The sequence below is a fragment of the Delphinus delphis genome, chromosome 6 (assembly GCF_949987515.2).
Source record: "Delphinus delphis chromosome 6, mDelDel1.2, whole genome shotgun sequence".
Taxonomy (NCBI): domain Eukaryota; kingdom Metazoa; phylum Chordata; class Mammalia; order Artiodactyla; family Delphinidae; genus Delphinus; species Delphinus delphis.
The window spans coordinates 53382983-53402673 of record NC_082688.1 but is presented as its reverse complement, the minus strand read 5'-3'; the positions used below and the strand labels follow the sequence as shown (position 1 = coordinate 53402673).

Sequence of the window (19691 nt, the reverse complement as noted above, 5' to 3'; positions counted from 1 at the left end):
ACTTTGATGAGAGGTAAAGAAGAGGAGTGGGTTGTAAAAAGTATAAAGTGGCAATATTATCATATTTAGTATATGAAAAAGAGCCCTGCTGAAGACCCCGCAGCAAGAACGTACTGATTGTTCTTCCGAATCACAGCAGGAACCGTCCAGCTCTTAGTTGCGACCAATCTGACTCTGCGCATCCACAGACTCACACATTTGAAAATACTTCCGAGTGCTCGGTTTATGCTCTAAGTTCTACATTAATTACTTCAAGTATTGTTAATAAGGTGTCTTCTGTTTCGTGAAATGTGTTGGTGTGTCCTTCCCTGACTTGTTTGCCAGGCTGATCTGTCAGCCTTTCTACGATGCCAGCAAAGGTTGCCCCCTCCTGAGGAGCTCACTGTTTCAATGTCTAGTTCTCAAGTCTGCCTTCAGGTATCACAAATGCTGTGAACGACTGGATGTGGGTATCATGGAAGAGACATTTTAAAACAAACAAAAAGTTCCAAGTCAGATGAGTTGAAATGAAATAGGATCAAAGGACATTTTAAAAAATATATGGCTATGGAGGGGCGGAGTCAAGACGACCTACTAGGAGGACGCAGAGTTTGCATCTCCTCACAACTAGGGCACCTACCAGGCACCAGTGGGGGACCACGGGCACCTAAGGGGACAGGAGGAACCCCCAGTGACTGGGTAGGATGTGGGGCATGGGGGGAGTGAAGGGGGAGGAGAAGTGGAGGCAGGACAGGACTGGCGCCCCTGAGGGGTGGCTGGGGGAGGGGAAGGGATCCCACGCCCCAAGGGGGAAATTGGGGAACCATTGGGAGGGCAGAGGATCAAAATGGAGTGTGGCCAGGTTTCCCCTGCCCACTTGGGTACCCAGGAACCTGCTGACATCCTGGGCCTGATCCTCTGCCCACCCAGGTCCCCTCCAGCCCTGCAGGTCCTGAGGGAGTCGGAGGGAAGGAAGGGGGAGCAGAAGTAAAGGCTGGACTATGGGACTGGCACCCCTGATGGGCAGCTGGGGGAAGGGAGGAGTTTCTACACCCAGCAGGACCCACCCATGGTTAGGGGTCCAGCGGGGACAGGGGAGACCGTGGGGGAGACGGTGGGGGCGGTGCGTGGAGGAATGGAAGGGAACACGACCAGTGCTTTCCCTGTCCACTTAGGCACTGGGGAGCTTGTTGGGGTCCTGGGCCTAACCCTCTGCCCTCGGAGCATCCCTCCTGCTGCGCAGAACACAAGCTCCACCCCTACACCCCACCCAGGGCCCCACCTCTACACTCTGAGATCCCCTCCAACGCGCTGGACCTAAACCCCACCCACACACCCTCACACAGGGCCCTACCTCCAAACTCCAGAACTCCACATTCCAGAGGCCCTCCTCTCCACGTGCTGCTTCTCCCCTTCCACACAGGTCCTAAGCAGAGGGCCCGCCCCATGCTTGAACGTCACCTCGCCTAGGTCCAACCCCACCCTAAACCCCACCCCTGCCTAAGTTCCACCCTCACCTAAACTCTGCCCCCATAGGCAAGGATTTTTTTTTTTTCTTTTTTTCTCTTTTTAGATAGGGGTTCTGTTTTACCTTGTTGATTCATTGTTGTTGATTGTTTTATATTTTTATTTTTCCTAATCTTCTATTTTTCTCATTTTATTCTTTATGCTTTGTTATTCTCTCCTTTTGGCTTGTCCCACCCCCCTCCCCTTTTTTATTTTTTTATGTGTTCTGGTTTTATTTTACCTTGTTGCAGTTGTTTCAATTATAGTTTTATTTTTCCTAATATATTTCTTATCTTTTTGAATTTATTTTGTTTTTTATTCTTTGATATTGTACTGCTTTTTCTTTCTTTCTTTCTTTCTTCTTTTTTTTTTTTTTTTTTTTTTTTTTTTTTTTACCACGCTACGAAACTTGTGGGATCTTGGTTTCCAGGCCAAAGGTCAGGCCTGAGCTCCTGTGATGGGAGCTCAGAGTCCAAACCGCTGGACTAACAGAGAACCTCAGACCCCATGGAATATCTATCAGAGTGAAGCCACCCAGTGGTCCTCATCTCAGCACCAAGACCTGGCTGTATCCAAAGCCTGCAACTTCCAGTGCTGGATGTTTTAGGCCAAACAAGCAGTAAGACAGGAATATAGCACCACCCATCAAAAAAAAAAAAAAAAAAAGAAATGACAAAAAAATGTATTACAGATGAAGAAGCAAGGTAAAAACCTACAAGACCAAATAAATGAAGACGAAATGGGCAACCTACCTGAAAAATAATTCAGAGTAAAGACGATCCAAAATTCAGAAATAGAATGGAGAAAATACAAGAAATATTTAACAAGGATCTTGAAGAAGTAAAGAGCAAACAAACAGTGATAAACAACACAATTACTGAAATTAAAAATACTCTAGAAGGAATCAATAACAGAATAACTGAGGCAGAAGAATGGATAAGTGAGCTAGAAGATAAAATGGTGGAAGTAACTGCCAGGGAGAAGAATAAAGAAAAATGAATGAAAAGAATTGAGGACAGTCACAGAGACCTCTGGGACAACATTAAACGCACCAACATTCGAATTATATGAGTCCCAGAAGAAGAAGAGAAAAAGAAAGGGTCTGAGAAAATATTTGATGACATTATAGTTGAAAACTTCCCTAATGTGGGAAAGGAAATAGTCAATCAAGTCCAGGAAGCACAGAGAGTCTTATACAGGATAAACCCAAAGAGAAACATGCAGAGACACATATTAATCAAACTATCAAAAATTAAATAGAAAAAATATTAAAAGTAGCAAGGGAAAAGCCACAAATAATATATAAGGTAATCTGCATAAGGTTAACAGCTGATTTTTCAGCAGAAACTCTGCAAGCCAGAAGGGAGTGGCAGGACATATTTAAAGTGATGAAAGAGAAAAACCTACAGTGAAGATTACTCTACCCAGCAAGGATCTCATTCAGATTTGATGGAGAAATTAAAACCCTTACAGATAAGCAAAAGTTAAGAGAATTCAGCACCACCAAACCAGCTTTACAACAAATGCTAAAGGAACTTTTTTAGGCAGGAAACACAAGAGAAGGAAAAGGCCTACAAAAACAAACTCAAAACAATCAAGAAAATGGTAATAGGAGCATACATATTGACAATTACCTTAAATGTAAATGGATTAAATGCCCCAACCAAAAGACATAGACTGGCTGAATGGATACAAAAACAAGACCTATACATATGCTGTCTACAAGAGACCCACTTCAGACCTAGGGACACAGACAGACTGAAAGTGAAGGGATGGAAAAAGATATTTGATGCAAATGGAAATCAAAAGAAAGCTGGAGTAACAATTCTCGTATCAGACAAAATAGACTTTAAAATAAAGACTATTACAAGAGGCAAAGAAGGACACTACAGAATGAGCAAGGGATCAATCCAAGAAGAAGATATAACAATTGTAAATATTTATGCACCCAACATAGGAACACCTCAATACATAAGGCAAGTGCTAACAGGCATAAAAGGAGAAATCAACAGTAACATAATAGTAATAGAGGATTTTAACACCCCACTTTCACCAATGGACAGATCATCCAAAATGAAAATAAATAAGGACACACGAACTTTAAATGACACATTAAACAAGATGGACTTAATTGATATCTATAGGACATTCTATCCAAAAACAACAGAATAGACTTTCTTCTCAAGTGCTCATGGAACATTCTCCAGGTTAGACCATATCCTGGGTCACAAATGAAGCTTTGGTTAATTTAAGAAAATTGAAATCGTATCAAGTATCTTTTCCGACCACAGTGCTATGAGACCAGATATGAATACAGGAAAAAATCTGTAAAAAATACAAACACATGGAGGCTAAACAATACGCTACTAAATAACTGAGAGATCACTGAAGAAATCAAAGAGGATACCAAAAAATACCTAGAAACAAATGACAGTGAAAACACGACAACCCTAAACTATGGGATGCAGCAAAAGCAGTTCTAAGAGGGAAGTTTATAGCAATACGATCCTACCTTAAGAAACGAGAAACATCTCAAACAAACAACCTAACCTTACACCTAAAGCAATTAGTGAAAGTAGAACAAAAAAAACCCCACAAAGTTAGCAGAAGGAAAGAAATCATAAAGATCGGATCAGATTAAATGAAAAAGAAATGGAGGAAACAATAGCAAAGATCAATAAAACTAAAAGCTGTTTCTTTGAGAAGATAAAATAACCTGATAAACCATTAGCCAGATTCATCAAAAAAAAAAAAAGAAGATAAAATAACCTGATAAACCATTAGCCAGATTCATCAAGAAAAAAAGGTAGAAAACTCAACAGAATTAGAAATGAAAAAAGAGAAGTAACAACTGACACTGCAGAAATAATAGAGAATCATGAGAGATTACTACAAGCAACCCTATGCCAATAAAATGGACAACCTGGAAGAAATGGACAAATTCTTAGAAAAGCACAACCTTATGAGACTGATCCAGGAAGAAAGAGAAAATATAAACAGACCAATCACAAGCATTGAAACTGAAACTGTGATTAAAAATCTTCCAACAAACAAAAGCCCAGGACCAGATGTCTTTGCAGGCAAAATCTGTCAGACATTTAGAGAAGAGGTAACATCTATCCTCTCAAACTCTTCCAAAATATAGCAGAGGAAGGAACACTCTCCAACTCATTCTACAAAGTTACCATCACCCTGATGCCAAAGACAGATAAAGATGTCACAAAAAAAGAAAACTACAGGCCAGTATCACTGATGAACATAGATACATAAATCCTCACCAAAATACTAGCAAACAGAATCCAGCGGCACGTTAAAAGGATTATACACCGTGATCAAGTGGGGTTTATCCCAGGAATGCAAGGATTCTTCACAATATGCAAATCAATCAGTGTGATACACCTTATTAACGACTTCAAGGATAAATACCATATGATCATCTCAATAGATGCAGAAAAAGCTTTTCACAAAATTCAACACCTGTTTATGACAAAAACTCTCCAGAAAGTAGGCATAGAGGGAACCTACCTCAACATAATAAAAGCCATATATGACAAACCCATAGCCAACATCGTTCTCAATGGTGAAATACTGAAACCATTTCCTCTAAGATCAGGAACAAGACAAGGTTGCCCACTCTCACCACTGTTATTCAACATAGTTATGGAAGTTTTAGCCACAGCGATCAGACAAGGAAAAGAAATAAAAGGAATCAAAATTGGAAAAGAAGAAGTAAAAGTGTCACTGTTTGCAGATGACATGATACTATACATAGGGAATCCTAAAGATGCTACCAGAAAACTACTAGACCTAATTAATGAATATGGTAGAGTAGTGGGATACAAAAGAAATGCACAGAAATCTCTTGCATTCCTATACACTAATGATGAAAAAATCTGAAAAAGAAATTAAGGAAACACTCCCATTCACCATTGAAATAAAAAGAATAAAATACCTAGGAATAAACCTACCTAAGGAGACAAAAGACTTGTATGCAGAAAAGTATAAGACACCGATGAAAGAAATTAAGGATGATACAAACAGATGGAGAGAGATACCATGTTCTTGGATTGGAACAATCAACATTTTGAAAATTACTAAACAAAGCAATCTACAGATTCAGTGCAATCCCTATCAAACTACCAATGTCATTTTTCACAGAACTAGAACAAAATATTTCACAACTTATATGGAAACACAAAAGACCCTGAATAGCCAAAGCAATCTTGAGAAAGAAAAATGGAGCTGGAGGAATCAGGCTCCTGGCCTTCAGACTATACAACAAAGCTACAGTATTCAAGACAGTATGGTACTGACACAAAAACAGAAATATAGATCAATGGAACAGGATAGAAAGCCCAGAGATAAACCTACACGCATATGGTCACCTTATCTTTGATAAAGGAGGCAAGAATATACAATGGAGAAAAGACAGCCTCTTCAATAAGTGGTGCTGGGAAAACTGGACAGCTACATGTAAAAGAATGAAATTAGAACACTTCCTAACACCATATAGAAAAATAACCTCAAAAAGGATTAAAGACCTAAATGTAAGGCCAGACACTATAAAACTCATAGGAAAACATAGCCAGAACACTGTATGACATATATCACAGCAAGATCCTTTTTGACCCATCTCCTACAGTAATGGAAATAGAAACAAAAGTAAACAAATGAGACCTAATCAAACTTAAAAGCTTTTGCACAGCAAAGGAATCCATAAACAAGATGAAAAGTCAACCCTCAGAATGGGAGAAAATATTTGCAAATGAAGCAGCTGACAAAGGATTAATCTCCAAAATATACAAGCAGCTCATGCAGCTCCATATCAAAAAAAAAAACCATCCAAAAAATGGGCAGAAGACCTAAACAGACATTCCTCCAAAGAAGATATACAGATTGCCAACAAACACATGAAAAGATGCTCAGCATCACTAATCATTAGAGAAATGCAAATCAAAACTACAATGAGGTATCACCTCACATCCGTCAGAATGGAATCACCCAACAATCTACAAACAATAAATGCTGGAGAGGGTGTGGAGAAAACAGAATCCTCTTGCACTGTTGGTGGGAATGTAAATTCATATAGCCACTCTTTAGAACATTATGAAGTTTACTTTAAAAACTAAAAGTAGAACTACCATATGACCCAGCAGTCCCACTGTTGACCTTATACCCAGAGAAAACCATAATTCAAAGAGAGTCATGTACCACAATGTTCATTGCAGCACTATTTACAATAGCCAGGACATGGAAGCAACCTAAGTGTCCATCGACAGTGAATGGATAAAGAAGATATGGCACATATGTACAATGGAATATTACTCAGTCATAAAAAATGATATTGAGTTATTTGTAGTGACGTAGATGGACCTAGAGATTGTCATACAGAGTGAAGTAAGTCAGAAAGAGAAAAACCAATACCATATGCTAACACATACATATGGTATCTAAAAAATAAATCTGATGAATCTAGGGACTCTACGGGAATAAAGACGCAGACCTAGAGAATGGACTTGAGGACATGGGGAGGGGGAAGGGTAAGCTGGGACGAAGTGAGAGAGTGGGATGGACATATATACACTACCAAATGTAAAATAGATAGCTAGTGGGAAGAAGCCACATAGCACTGGGAGATCAGCTCAGTGCTTTGTGTCCACCTAAAGGGGTGGGATAGGGAGGGTGGGAGGGAGATGCAAGAGGGAGGGGATATGGAGATATACGTATGCATATAGCTGATTCACTTTGTAATACAGCAGAAACTAACACAACATTGTAAAGCAATTATACTCCAAGTAAGATGTTTAAAAATATAAAAAAGCCCACAGAAATGAGTGCTTAAAAATATATATATGGCTATGTCTTCCTCTTATTCTGTTTGTCCTCAATAAAATCTAGACCTTGAGTTACCGGTTTCACAGAATCTGACCTTATATTTAAACCTACCCAGGCCACTATTGGGAATGATAGGGAGGGATTTATATCACTCACTAATTTCTGGAATTTAAAAAAGAAGCCTAGTTATCAAGGAAATTGAAATTAAAATAATAATATTTTAATCCCAAACATTTAAATATTAAGAATTGGAAAAAGTATAATGAAATTAGTAGTTTTATGCTTTGTAGGTGAGGCGGTAATTTGGTACACTTTCTGGAAGATATTTTAGCAGCAGGTCTTGATAGCCTTAAATATGTTTTATATGCTTTAGCCTGGTGAGTCTACCTCTAAGAATTTATCCCAAGCAAGATAATCCTAGATAGTACGTAAGGATGTATTACAGGAATGTCTTTTGCAGAGAATTTCATAAAACCAGATTTTTGTTACCATAAATAATAATATATTATTATAAAAACATAAATATTTAACAATGAGAAATTGCTAAATGAATTGTGCTATACCTACATAATGGTATTGACAAATACATTGTTGAGAATTATAGGATAAATGCTAACGTTAAATAAAATAAGGAGATAAGGACTATTTAAGCAATTTAAGCATGATTTTGCTAAAATTTTATATTTATAAATGTAGGGAAAATTACATAGAAGGGAAATATTCTGCAATGCTAGTTGAAGGAATCCTTGTCTAATGACATTATGGACTATTCTATTTCTATTTTTCCTTATTTTTCTACAGTGAGTATGTCACCCTTTTATAACCAAAAGAAATACATATGTTCTTGAGAATGACTAATAAAAATCCCACAAACATAGCCCCTTCAGATTAGTCATCAAGGATATAGCATATTACCTGTTATTATTAGCAGCTTCTTCTCACTGTAATTGCTTGAGGCTTCGTCTGGGGTCTCTTAAAATCACATTTGTTGGCTGTTTTACGTCAGTTTGAGGTTTTAGCTTAGCCAATTCTCGCATGATTAAGATTGTTTTGGTACATCAGTGGTGACCCATAAAGGGTCTCTGTTACTTAAAGCCATTTCTGCCATTGATATTGATAAAACTTTTCTTTTAAAAATACTTTAATCAACCAGAAATACCATTACCTTTGTAATATTTAAACCAAGAAATTATAGCTATCAGACTCTTGTAATAAACATTTTGCAAGCAAACAAGCCTTCAATTACCTCTACCAATATTAATCATATCCAAATAAACAGATACAGAAACGTATAAGATGCCAAACACATGCTCTTAAAACCCGGGTGAAGTAGGTATGCGTAGGTGATGCCCAGGACTTCCCTGGTGGTCCAGTGGTTAAGACTCCACGCTTCCACTGCAGGGGGCATGGGTTTAATCCCTGGTTAGCAAACTAGGATCCCACATGCCACATGGTGCACTCAAAAAAGTAGAAAAAAAAGGAAAAAAGAAGGTGCCCTAAATATATGTGACTGGCTAACACCAGCCTTGTGAGTTGATATGTTGGTTTTCTTTTTCTGCCTTACAGACAGAGCTATGACATTCAGATCGTGGCGCTGGTAAACCAGACAGGCTTGAGGTCTGGGAACACCCTCGATTTAAAGAATCCCTTCTTTAGGTAAGAACTGCCCTCATCCATTTCACACCTATGTATATAGGATCTCAATTGACCATATGACTAGGTAAAGAGGTTTAGAATAATTCCATCTTTCCCAAGAGGAGAAAAAGCATCTATTCTTCTCTAAGGAGACTTGGATCCCAATATGGAGTTGAGTGTTTTATGTTCCATTAAATAGAAATCTATATAGAACAGTCTGATCCTGATACAGCGCAGGAGAGTCCTACAAAGTGAATTCTCCTTACAGCTGTGTGACCTCAGGTAAAGTCACTTTCCTTCTGGCATTCAGTTTCCTCATCTGCAAAATGTAGAGTTTAAAGATGATCTTCTTTGCCCTTCATTCACTATGGGATGATTTTACGTAGCAGTTATTCCAATACACCTAAAACACGAGTCCATTTAAAGTAGATTTTTTTAGATGTTTTTTGAGAGCATGTAAGTCAGGACATAATTTTCTTTGGCAGCTGTGCCAGAGATTTTGTCTCTGGCCATCAGATTTTGTCTGATACGAAGAACTTGCCACAGGGGGTTGGATACAACAAATGTTTGTGGAAAATCTCCCCATTTGCATAGCTGTTCAATATGAGCCAATTAAATATCCACTCATGAAATCAGCCACACAAAACCACGGGATACTGTCACTCTTGACCTTCTTAATAGAAAGTGACTTTTCTCTCATATTTTAATGTCTCCCCAAGGCTTTAATTCAAGGCGTCATGTCTGTATAGTATTAAAAAGCTTAAAGAAAAGAGGAAACTCAGGAAACCACACCAAGAATTCTTTGGCCAAGATGGGAGAATAAAATGTTGACCTTGAAGCAGGGGAGGCGAGGCTGTAATTGTATATGTCATATGTAGGCTGTCACACACGGTGTGACTCTTTGAAACCTATTGCCAGTTGGGGATATGGATCTGTCTCGAATTCCGAGGGAAGAGAGAAGTCCTCGCTCCCATCCCTTTGCACAATCCTGCCATGTTAAGGAAAGAGCACAGGTTTTGGGCTCGGAGAGAACAGGCTGACTACTCACCAGTACTATTGAACCTGCCTAGCCCTCAGTTTTCTCATCTGTAAGATGGGATAAACAGCATACCTCACCAGGCGATTGCAAGGATCTATAACATGTCCAAGTACGTAGTAGTTCACATAACTGGTGCTCAATAAATGCCTCTTTCTTTTCTTCCTGTTCTCGGCTCACCAGCTCTCTCTCTGAGTAAATAGATGTGGATTTGTAGTTCATTCCAAACAGAATCATTTGGGTTTTGGAAAAGCAAATGAATTCTTGTAGGGTTTCAGAAAACCCACTTTTGAATGAAAGAACCACATAAGCTAGTAACTCTGAGTCCCCCTTCCACTTCATCACACAAGACCAAGGTTTGAACCAGAAAACCACGGAGAGAGGGCCCGGGCCTTGGCCAGCCCCTGCTTCGCACGAAGACATAAACACAGTAGCCACAGGTCAAAGTGAGAGTGTCAAAGGTCTGCTGATGCCTAAGATGGCTACAGCCCTGTCAAACAGATGGACAGTGGAGCAAGGGGCAGATACCTTTCCTTTTCCCCTTTTCCCTCACTCAGCAGCAAGTCTGATTCATGTATTTAATTAAGCAAATGAGGTGCTTGAAAATGTAACTTCCCTGGGGATCACAGATCTTGAGTATATTTCTTCACCATCCCTTCCTGATGTCTAGGCCTCGGTATCCTCAATGGAGATGTGGGCTAACTGACAGAACTTTTGACGAGTACTTGGTATATAGTAGGTGCTTAGTTAAATGTCCAACAGTGTTAATACCCTTCTCCTCCTCCCCCACATGCAACTCCAGTTTGCTATTGCAGCAACCGAGAAGCAGCAGCCCAAGGGGGAGAGAGAGAGAGAGAGAGAGAGAGAGAGAGGGAGTGAGAGAGAGAGAGAGAGAGAGAGAGAGAGAGAGAGAGTGTGTGTGTGTGTGTGTGTGTGTGTGTGTTGTATGTGTGTATTTGGGAGAATTAAAATAAATGGCATTACTCAGAGGTACAATTGGTAATACAGCCTCAGAATAACTTTCTCTCCATTTGTTTTTTATTCCGCCCATTTTTAGGGCACAGTAGGCCCTACTGACACACAAAAGCAAAAGATTAGTTTTGGGGTTTTGGCAGATCCCCAATACCGTCTGGCCACCAGTGACATGCTAAAAACATGTCAAGATCAACAAATTAATTGCTGAACACATGAGCATCCACCATTACACATAATGTGAAAGTTTCTCTTTCTCCTTGGGCAGTGTCGGGGGGACTTTTATTTTGACTATTAATTATTTTAAAGTAATTTGAAAATAAAAGAAGAGCTAACAGCTGTTCCTAAAAGTGAGCAAAGGCACAAAACTACTCTATCAGGGAGGGAAAGTTCTCCGGTAACCTAGTACATCTTCCAAGAACTGTGAGATTAGTCCTTCATCATTAGGGCCCCACACAGTCTGTCCCAGGACCTGGCTGGGCCACTCACTGTGCTGGGCTGTGGAAATGCGGCTGTGACCAGGGCAGGTGCAGCCCCTGCCTCCATGAAGCTCTCATTGTAGTGGGAGGGAAGTGGGCATTAAATAGCTATCTGCATAATTAATTATATCATCATTACTGCAATAAGTGACACGCAGGAGAAGTAGAGGTCACCAAGAGAGTGTTAATCCATAAAACCACCACCACGGGTGCCCCAAACCCAGAAACAGCTGAAGCTGCTTCAGAGCACCAGGAGAGAGAGCTCTGAGGTACTGTTGCCAAGTCCCACTAAGGAAAGCTGGGTCCCACTAAGGACCCAAAGTTTCCTGTTGAAACTTGAGACCTTAATCAAGTTTGCTCACTTCTGAGAAGCCTCCCAAACCCGAGGCTGGCTGAGATGCCCCTTGCACATCACTCAAAGAGCCCTGTGCAAATAACCACTTCTAGGGTACCTGGATGACTCTGTCTCAATTATTATTTTATTTGTCTGCAACGCCACATACCTTGAACACAAGATTTTGCCTACTGCCGTTTATAATGCAGTGTAATGCAGTATCTAGCGCATTAGGTGTGAGATAAACACTTGATGAATGAGTGAATGAATGTGGCCCCGTGGAGCTCCTGATGGCTCCTAATAGAACTGTGACCAAGATGCCATGGCCCAAAGAGCATTTCATCTTCCATGCTCACACCACAAGCCAAGCCTCTGTTCTACTCATGGCTTCTCACAAAACAATTTGACCCTTCTTCCCCCAAAATACTAAGTTCCCTTGACTTCCTCAAGTTAAATATTGGTTTCCTTTGTGCTTTTTTTCAACCAGTTTATTAAGTAATTATTGTGTGCCAGGCACTCTTCTCAGTGCTGGGGTATAAGAGAGAATGAGATAGGTACAAACTCCCTGGTCTCATGGTTTGATGTCTCCCAACAGACATCAGGAAAGTAAGCAAATAAATAAGATAATTTCAGATAGTGGTAACCTCTGAAAAAGATAAACAGAGTAATGTCTACCTGATTTCAAGAATTACAAGAAAGCTACAGTAATCACGGCAGTGCAATACTGATGAATGGATGGCATGTAGATGAATGGAAAGAAATAGAGATCAGAAACGGACCGAAACGTATATGTCAATCTATTTTCAACAAAGTTGCAAAGGCAACTCAATGGAGAAGTGATAGTCTTTCAAAAGTGGTGCTGGAATGATTGGGTATCAGTATGCCATTAAAAAAAAAAAAGAAAAAAAACTTCCTCCAATATCTCACACCATCTCTAAAAATTAACTCAAAAGGGATCATAGATTAAAATGTAAAGCATAGAAGAAAATTTTTGTGACCTTGGATTAGACAGTAATTTCATAGATATGGCACCAGAAAGAATTCATGAAAAGAAAAAAATGATAAACTGTCCTTTATCAAAATTAAAAATGAATGAAAAGATAAGTCACAAACTGGGTGAAAATATTTGGAAATCATTTATCTGGAAAAAAAACTAGTATCCAGAATATAAAAAGAAGGTGTGATGCAGTATTCTCAAAAATAATAAGAAAACAGTGATTTTTTTAAAGAGCAAAAGATTTGAACAGATACCTTATCAAAGAAGGTATAATAGCAGATAAGCACATGAAAAGATGGTCAACATCATTGGTCATTAGGGAAGGTGCACATTATAACCATAATGACATACCATTACACACCTATTAGAATGACTAAAATAAAAATCCTGACAGTACCAGGTGCTGAGGAATTCGTGGAGCTCCTGGAACTCTCATTCATTGCTGGTCGGAATACAAAATGGTACAGCCACTTTGGAAAACAGTTGAATAGTTTCTTCTGTCATTAAAAATTCACTTACCATATCACCCAGCCATCCCACTCCTGGGTATTTACACAAGTGAAATGAAAACTATATTTGAATGTTTATTGTATCTTTATTTATAGTCACAAAAAATTGGAAATAGATGGAATGTCTTTCAAATGGAGAATGAATAACATCCACACAATGGAATAATTTTCAGCAGTTAAAAGAAATGTGGTACTGATACATGTAATATGCAGCTGAATCTCAACTACATTATGCTAAGTGAAAAGAAGCCAGACCTAAAAGGCTACATACTATGTGACTCCATTTCTATGACATTCTGGCAAAGGGAACGTTGTAGATACAGGAAACAGATCAGAGCTGGGGTTGGGAGAGGGTTGACTATAAAGGGGGTATGGGAACATGGTGCAGGGTGATGGGATTTTTCTAGGTCTTGATTGTAGTCGTGGCAGTATGTCTTTATGTGTTTGTCGAAACTTGCAGACCTGGACACTAAAAAGGGTGAACTTTACTGTATCTATAAAAATACTTTAGTTATATAAAAACTTACAAGAATGAAAAAGGGATAGCAGAAAACAAATGAACAGAGTGATGTGCTGGACAGTGGCAAGGCCAGGGATCGGGGGTGGGTGTTATTTACGTGGGGTGATCTTCTAAGCCTCTCCAAAGAGGTAGCCGCAGAGTGAAGACATAAATGTCAGGAAGGAACCAGCCTGGGCAGACATGCCCGCAGAGCCTTCTACAGGAGAGCAGGAAGGGCAAAGCCCTGAGGCAAAACGAGCCTATTGAATAGCAAGAAAAGAGAAATAAGCCGCTTAGTCTTTGCTGTAAACCTATAAAAAAAAGCAAAAAGTCTTTCAGTGAACAAAAATCTGGATCCTCGTCTCAGATCTGAATTTAGGCTATGCATAATCAAACTCACTAAATATAGTGGGTAAATACAGATCTAAGGCTGCCCATAAAAACTCCAGGAAACAGCATGGAGCAGGAAGAAGGAAGTAAGAGGGGGCAGGGAGGGAAGGAGGGGATGTGAACATACAACCGGCTTGCCTGTAGCTTTGGATCTGGTGGAATTTAATTACTCCGTGTCATAGAATCACCTTCTCTGTTTTAGGTTTGCTTAGAAGATAGTGACAAGCCAAGCCATAAGTAAATGAAGGCCCGAGAAGTCCCTTGACATGCAAGTTAATCCTTTATGTTCACATGCATTCTAAATTTTACAAGGATGTTTAGGTTTATCTAAATTCCTTTTTTCCACCTTACCTTTAAAATGTGCATCCTTATTTGACTGACAAATCTATTTCTTGGTGCTTCTTTACCTGGACTGGTCCTTAACAGCTTTCTGCATGTAGCCGAAGAATGATTTTCTTTTCTGTTTCTTTCTTTTTTTTTTTTATAGTAAAGCCAACAGCATTGCTTTAATTTTTGAAGTATTTAAAAAAGAAATTGAACAAAATCCTACCTCATGTTTATAACGTATGCGTATGTATGACATGACATTAGAGCATGTGAGGGGTGATCTATTTGCAATTTTAATCTGTTCTTGCAAATATTTTCAGTAAATATTTAGTGCCTAGCTCAGCGATGTGTTAAAGAATTTTTGCTTTATTCAGGTCATGGAATAATATGATGTCAGGAATGTTCCTCATTGGCAATATTTGATGACTCTGTGTGTAGTTAAGAAAATAAAGATGGAACCTTTGTCAGTCCTCTTAGGTTTACAATAAAAATGTACAGTGTGAGACACCAGTGAGGCCTCTCCTTTACGTTAAGACATTTGTTGTATGTCGCACTTCAAATGGTGGTGAAAGATGATCTTTCTAAAGAGCGGGTTTTCCCCTGGCTTAACAACCCTTATAAAAATGGATGTCACGTCAGCACCACAGTCTAATGAAGCCCAAGAGGCAACCTGCTCGCTCTGTGGGGGAACCTGGGATAAAGAGCAGTTACATATTCTCATCAGTCAGCCGGTCACCCACAGCCGTCAGCGTTCCACTCCGGTGCTTTCACTCCTTCTGGCAGCTCAGTTTGAAATAGCCTTCTCCTTCTATCCATTCCAACAGTCCTACTCCCAAGACTGCAAGGCTTCCTTGCAACTCACCCTCACCAGCGTGCCTCTCTAAAAGTACCCTTTCCTACCTTTAATGTGTCTCCCTTCTTGAACGAACCCTTTCATGCAGCATTTTATCACTTCCTACCATAAACACACACATCTTTCTCTTCTATTAACTGGTTCTTTGTGGGTTGGATCAGAGAGCGATTCACTTTTTAATTTTCCACAATGCCTAACAGTACACCCAGTGCATGGAAGGTGCTCAATAAATGTACATTGGTAAAATAAATAAATCTATCCTGAAGTTAAGAGTAATTAGAATAATGGAATCGGGCCTGACAGTGTTCTGTTTTTTTTAATCAATATTTTTTTATTGAAGTATAGTTGGTTTACAGTGTTGTGTTAATTTCTGCTGTACAGCAAAGTGATTCAGTTATACATATATATATACATTTAAAAATATTTTTTCCATTATGGTTTATCGTAGGATATTGAATATAGTTCTCTGTGCTATACAGTAGGACCTTTTTATTTATCCATCCCATATATAATAGCTTACATCTGCTGACCCCAACCTCCCACTCCATCCCTCCCCCAACCCCCTCCCCCTTGGCAACCACAAGTCTGTTCTCTATGTCCATGGTTCTGTTTCTGTTTCATAGATAGGTTCATTTGTGTCATATTTTAGATTTCACATATTACCAATTTCATATGGTATTTGTTTTTCTCTTTCTGACTTCACTTAGTATGATAATCTCTAGTTGCATCCATGTTGCTGCAAATGGCATTATTTCGTTGTTTTTTATGGCTGAGTAGTAGTCCATTGTATATATGTAATACCACATCTTCTTTATCCATTCATCTATTGATGGACATTTAGATTTTTCCATGTCTTGGCTATTGTGAATTGTGCTGCTATGAACACAGGGGTGCGTGTATCTTTAAGAATTATAGTTTTGTCTGGATATATGCCCAGGAGTGGGATTGCTGGATCATATGGTAGTTCTATTTTTAGTTCTTTAAGGAACCTCCATACTGTTCCCCATAGTGGCTGTACCAACTTACATTCCCACCAACAGTGTAGGAGGGTTCCCTTTTCTTCACGCCCTCTCCAGCATTTGTTATTTGTAGACTTTTTAATGATGGCCATTCTGACCAGTGTGAGGTGGTACCTCCTTTTAGTTTTGATTTACATTTCTCTAATAATTAGCAATGTTGAACATCTTTTAGTGTGCTTATTGGCCATCTGTATGTCTTCTTTGGAGAAATGTCTATTTAGGTCTTCTGTCCACTTCTTGATTGGGTTGTTTTTGTTGTTGTTACTGTCGAGTTATATGAGCTGTTTGTATATTCTGGAAACTAAGCCCTTGTTGGTCACATCATTTGCAAATATTTTCTCCCATTTGGTAGCTCGTCTCTTCATTTTGTTTATGGTTTCCTTTGCTGTGCAAAAGCTTGTAAGTTTGATTAGGTCCATTTGTTTATATTTGTTTGTATTTCTATTGCCTTGGGAGACTGACCTAAGAAAACATTGGTACAATTTATGAGGCCTGACAGTGTTCTAATTGCTTTTCAAGAAACTGTAAACCCTGGATTACAGAAACACAATATGGCTGCTGCTGCTGCCACTGCCTCCACCCACACCCGGGGCAGACATTCATAATCAATCCCCACACTCTTTCCCACCGAACCCTGATGTGACCTCACAGTCCTTCTCAGCCTGACGCCCTAGGAAGCCATTATCAATCTATGGATATGGACAGAAGAGATGAAACCCATGACTTTCAATGATTCAAAACATTGATATTATTTCCCAATCTTTGAACAGTCCTGAAGATCTATAATATTATGAATTTATAATTTATAATTTGTGCTGAAGCACAAATTTGATAACAGATACCTGCTACAAGGGTGGATGATAGAGAGGGTCTTTTTGTCAATAACTCAGAGGATGCACCTCCATGTCATCAATAACTATCCCAAGGTATTCCTTAAAAATTCTTTGTCATCATCGTCACCCTATTTTTAGAAATTTAAGTAAGCTCTTAGTGTTACTAAACAAATGATGTGGAGTAGAGCTTACTTTAATGGAGGAATCTAGTAACTTTACTACTTATTCTAGTCCTATATCTTATAGAATTATTAAGAATCAAAGGGAATTACTTATTAAGTGTTAATTTAATGTGTTTTATGGGGAAATTACATTACCATATTACTTACAAATTTGAAAGTGACCTTAAAGCATGTCCCCTGTGAATATCAAGAGCAGATTCTGAATTTAGGGAAACCTTGGAGACCTCAGTCTTTCATGAAGCCATCACATCATAATTAAGACAAGGCCAGAGCCCTGGGGAGTCATGGCAAGTTGGTCAGGAGCTGATGTCAGGAGCTGCTCTGAGGTAGCCCGCATCTCAGGAAGTGCAACCAGGACAGCTGTGGGACTTAGAGGTCACACAGGCTGAGGAGCTCCAGGACACACACCAGGCAGTGGCTGTAGAGGTTAAATTGTGCCTTTGACTGCCAGTAAAATGAGGCGCTGACTGAAAATAAACGGTAACTTTATCATATCACAGAACAGAAAGTCCAGAGGTAGAGTGGACTCCAGGATTGGTGACTCAGTGGCTTGGTGTTTTCACCAAGGACTGAGGTTCTTCCCTCCTTTGGCTCTGCCATCCTCCCTCACGGGTCAGCCCCCTTAAGAGGCACAAGGAGACCATGAAAGTTACGGGAGTCACATCTACACACACCGATGTCCAGAGTCATAAGAAGAGGCTGTCACTTCTGGTGTCGCCTCTTAAAGATATGCTGGTTATATCACTTATATAACACTTATTATGTACCAGGCACTCTTCCAAGCACTTTACAAACGTAAACTAATTGTGATCCTTACACCCTGTAGGTATGTATTATTATTAACCCCATTGAACAGATGAGGAAATGGAAACAGAAAGGTGAAGTAATTTTCCTGATGACACACAGCTGGTAAGTGGTGGTGCCAGGATTGTAAACCAGGCAGCCCACTCCAGAGTCTGTGCTCTTAACCACAAAGCTCTCCGTACCGCAAAAGAGCTTTTCAGAAGCAACCCACAGACTTGCCTTCATACTTCCGTGGCCAGACGTGAGTCACATGCCCACCTCTAAACCAGTCAGTGACAAGAGACATGGGATTACTACAGACGGGCTAAACTGAACAAGATTTATCTCTGAGCTGGAGATGGACTCAGCCTGAAAAAAAGTAGGGTTCCATTCCCCAAGAAGGGGAATGGACATAAGGCAAGGAACCACTGTCACCTGCTTATGAGGGGCTGCCTACAAACAGTCCAGCCGCACTACTGATTCCATTTCCTCTGCACTTATAAGGTAAGACGGTGTATTATACCGTAGTCATCCACACACGTACGTCTCCCTCTTCCCACTTGCTTGCAAGCACTCCGAAGATAGGAACAAATCTTACAAATCTGCATATTCCCCACAGGGCCTGGCATAGGGCCTGGCTCATAGAAAGTGTTCAAGAAACGTTTGTTCATTATAATTGAATTTTCATTCTCAAGTCTACTTAATTGGAGAGGTCAACAGTTGGCCATGCTCAAGGCAGGCTGGTAATGCATTTTCACATTGATCTAGCAATCAAATAAATTCTGAGAAACTTCCCTTGCCATGCAAAATAGCATGAAATCACACATTAACATAGGTCAGTACAAAAGCCTAAACTTATTAAATTGTTAGTGTCTTGCACTCAGCACCCTTGGAAGTAACATTAATGTCACATTTTATTGTGACTTGACAGTTCCACTATATTTAACGAAACACATCAGAGCGCCATAGACAGAGCAGGCTTCATAATTTGTACCACTCAGTGCAAAAAAAAAGATGCAGAGACCCAGCCTGGGTAGATGAGTCCGTCTCCCCTTTCATGAGCTTATTGTTCCAAACCACGGTGGACAGGTGACCCCGCAAGAGACTGTGACTTCCCAGTACTGAGATTGAGAGTGGGTGCGAGGGCCCCGCGGATTTGCAGACTGAGCTCAGTCCCTGAACAGGAACTAGCATTGCTCTTCCCCACCTCTGGAAACAGCTGGACATATGCCTGATTCCAGCTCTACCCTCCTGGGGGCAGAGTGTAAGAGTAGAACTCAGGCCACCCTGCCTGGTTGCTACTGTAGTCAAAGGGGCCGGGGCAGGGAGGGAGAAGCCCGCCAGAGCCTGGGGCTTAGTGGATGGATCCCAAAGAGGCAGTAGGAAGGCGGGACCCCCTGTGAGCCGAAGCTACCAGCCCCAGGCGTGTGCTCTGTAGTCCCAGCACACTCCACTGACAACACACAAATTCAAAGATAAAAGTATTAAGGATCTCAGGACAGCAACTACAGAGCGTTAAACCA

At 40.1% G+C, this 19691-nt stretch overlaps 1 protein-coding gene across 1 annotated transcript in view; it reads left to right on the top strand.

Annotated features, from left to right (window-relative positions):
* The window catches only part of LOC132426645 (histone-arginine methyltransferase CARM1-like), a 268188-nt gene extending 249943 nt beyond the window's left edge, over nt 1–18245 (top strand). Inside the window, exons 12-13 of the mRNA XM_060013442.1 lie at nt 8887–8976; nt 18212–18245. Coding sequence (XP_059869425.1) covers nt 8887–8976; nt 18212–18245 — 124 coding nt within the window. The remainder of the gene's footprint in view (nt 1–8886; nt 8977–18211) is intronic.
* The last annotated feature ends 1446 nt before the right edge of the window (nt 18246–19691 follow it).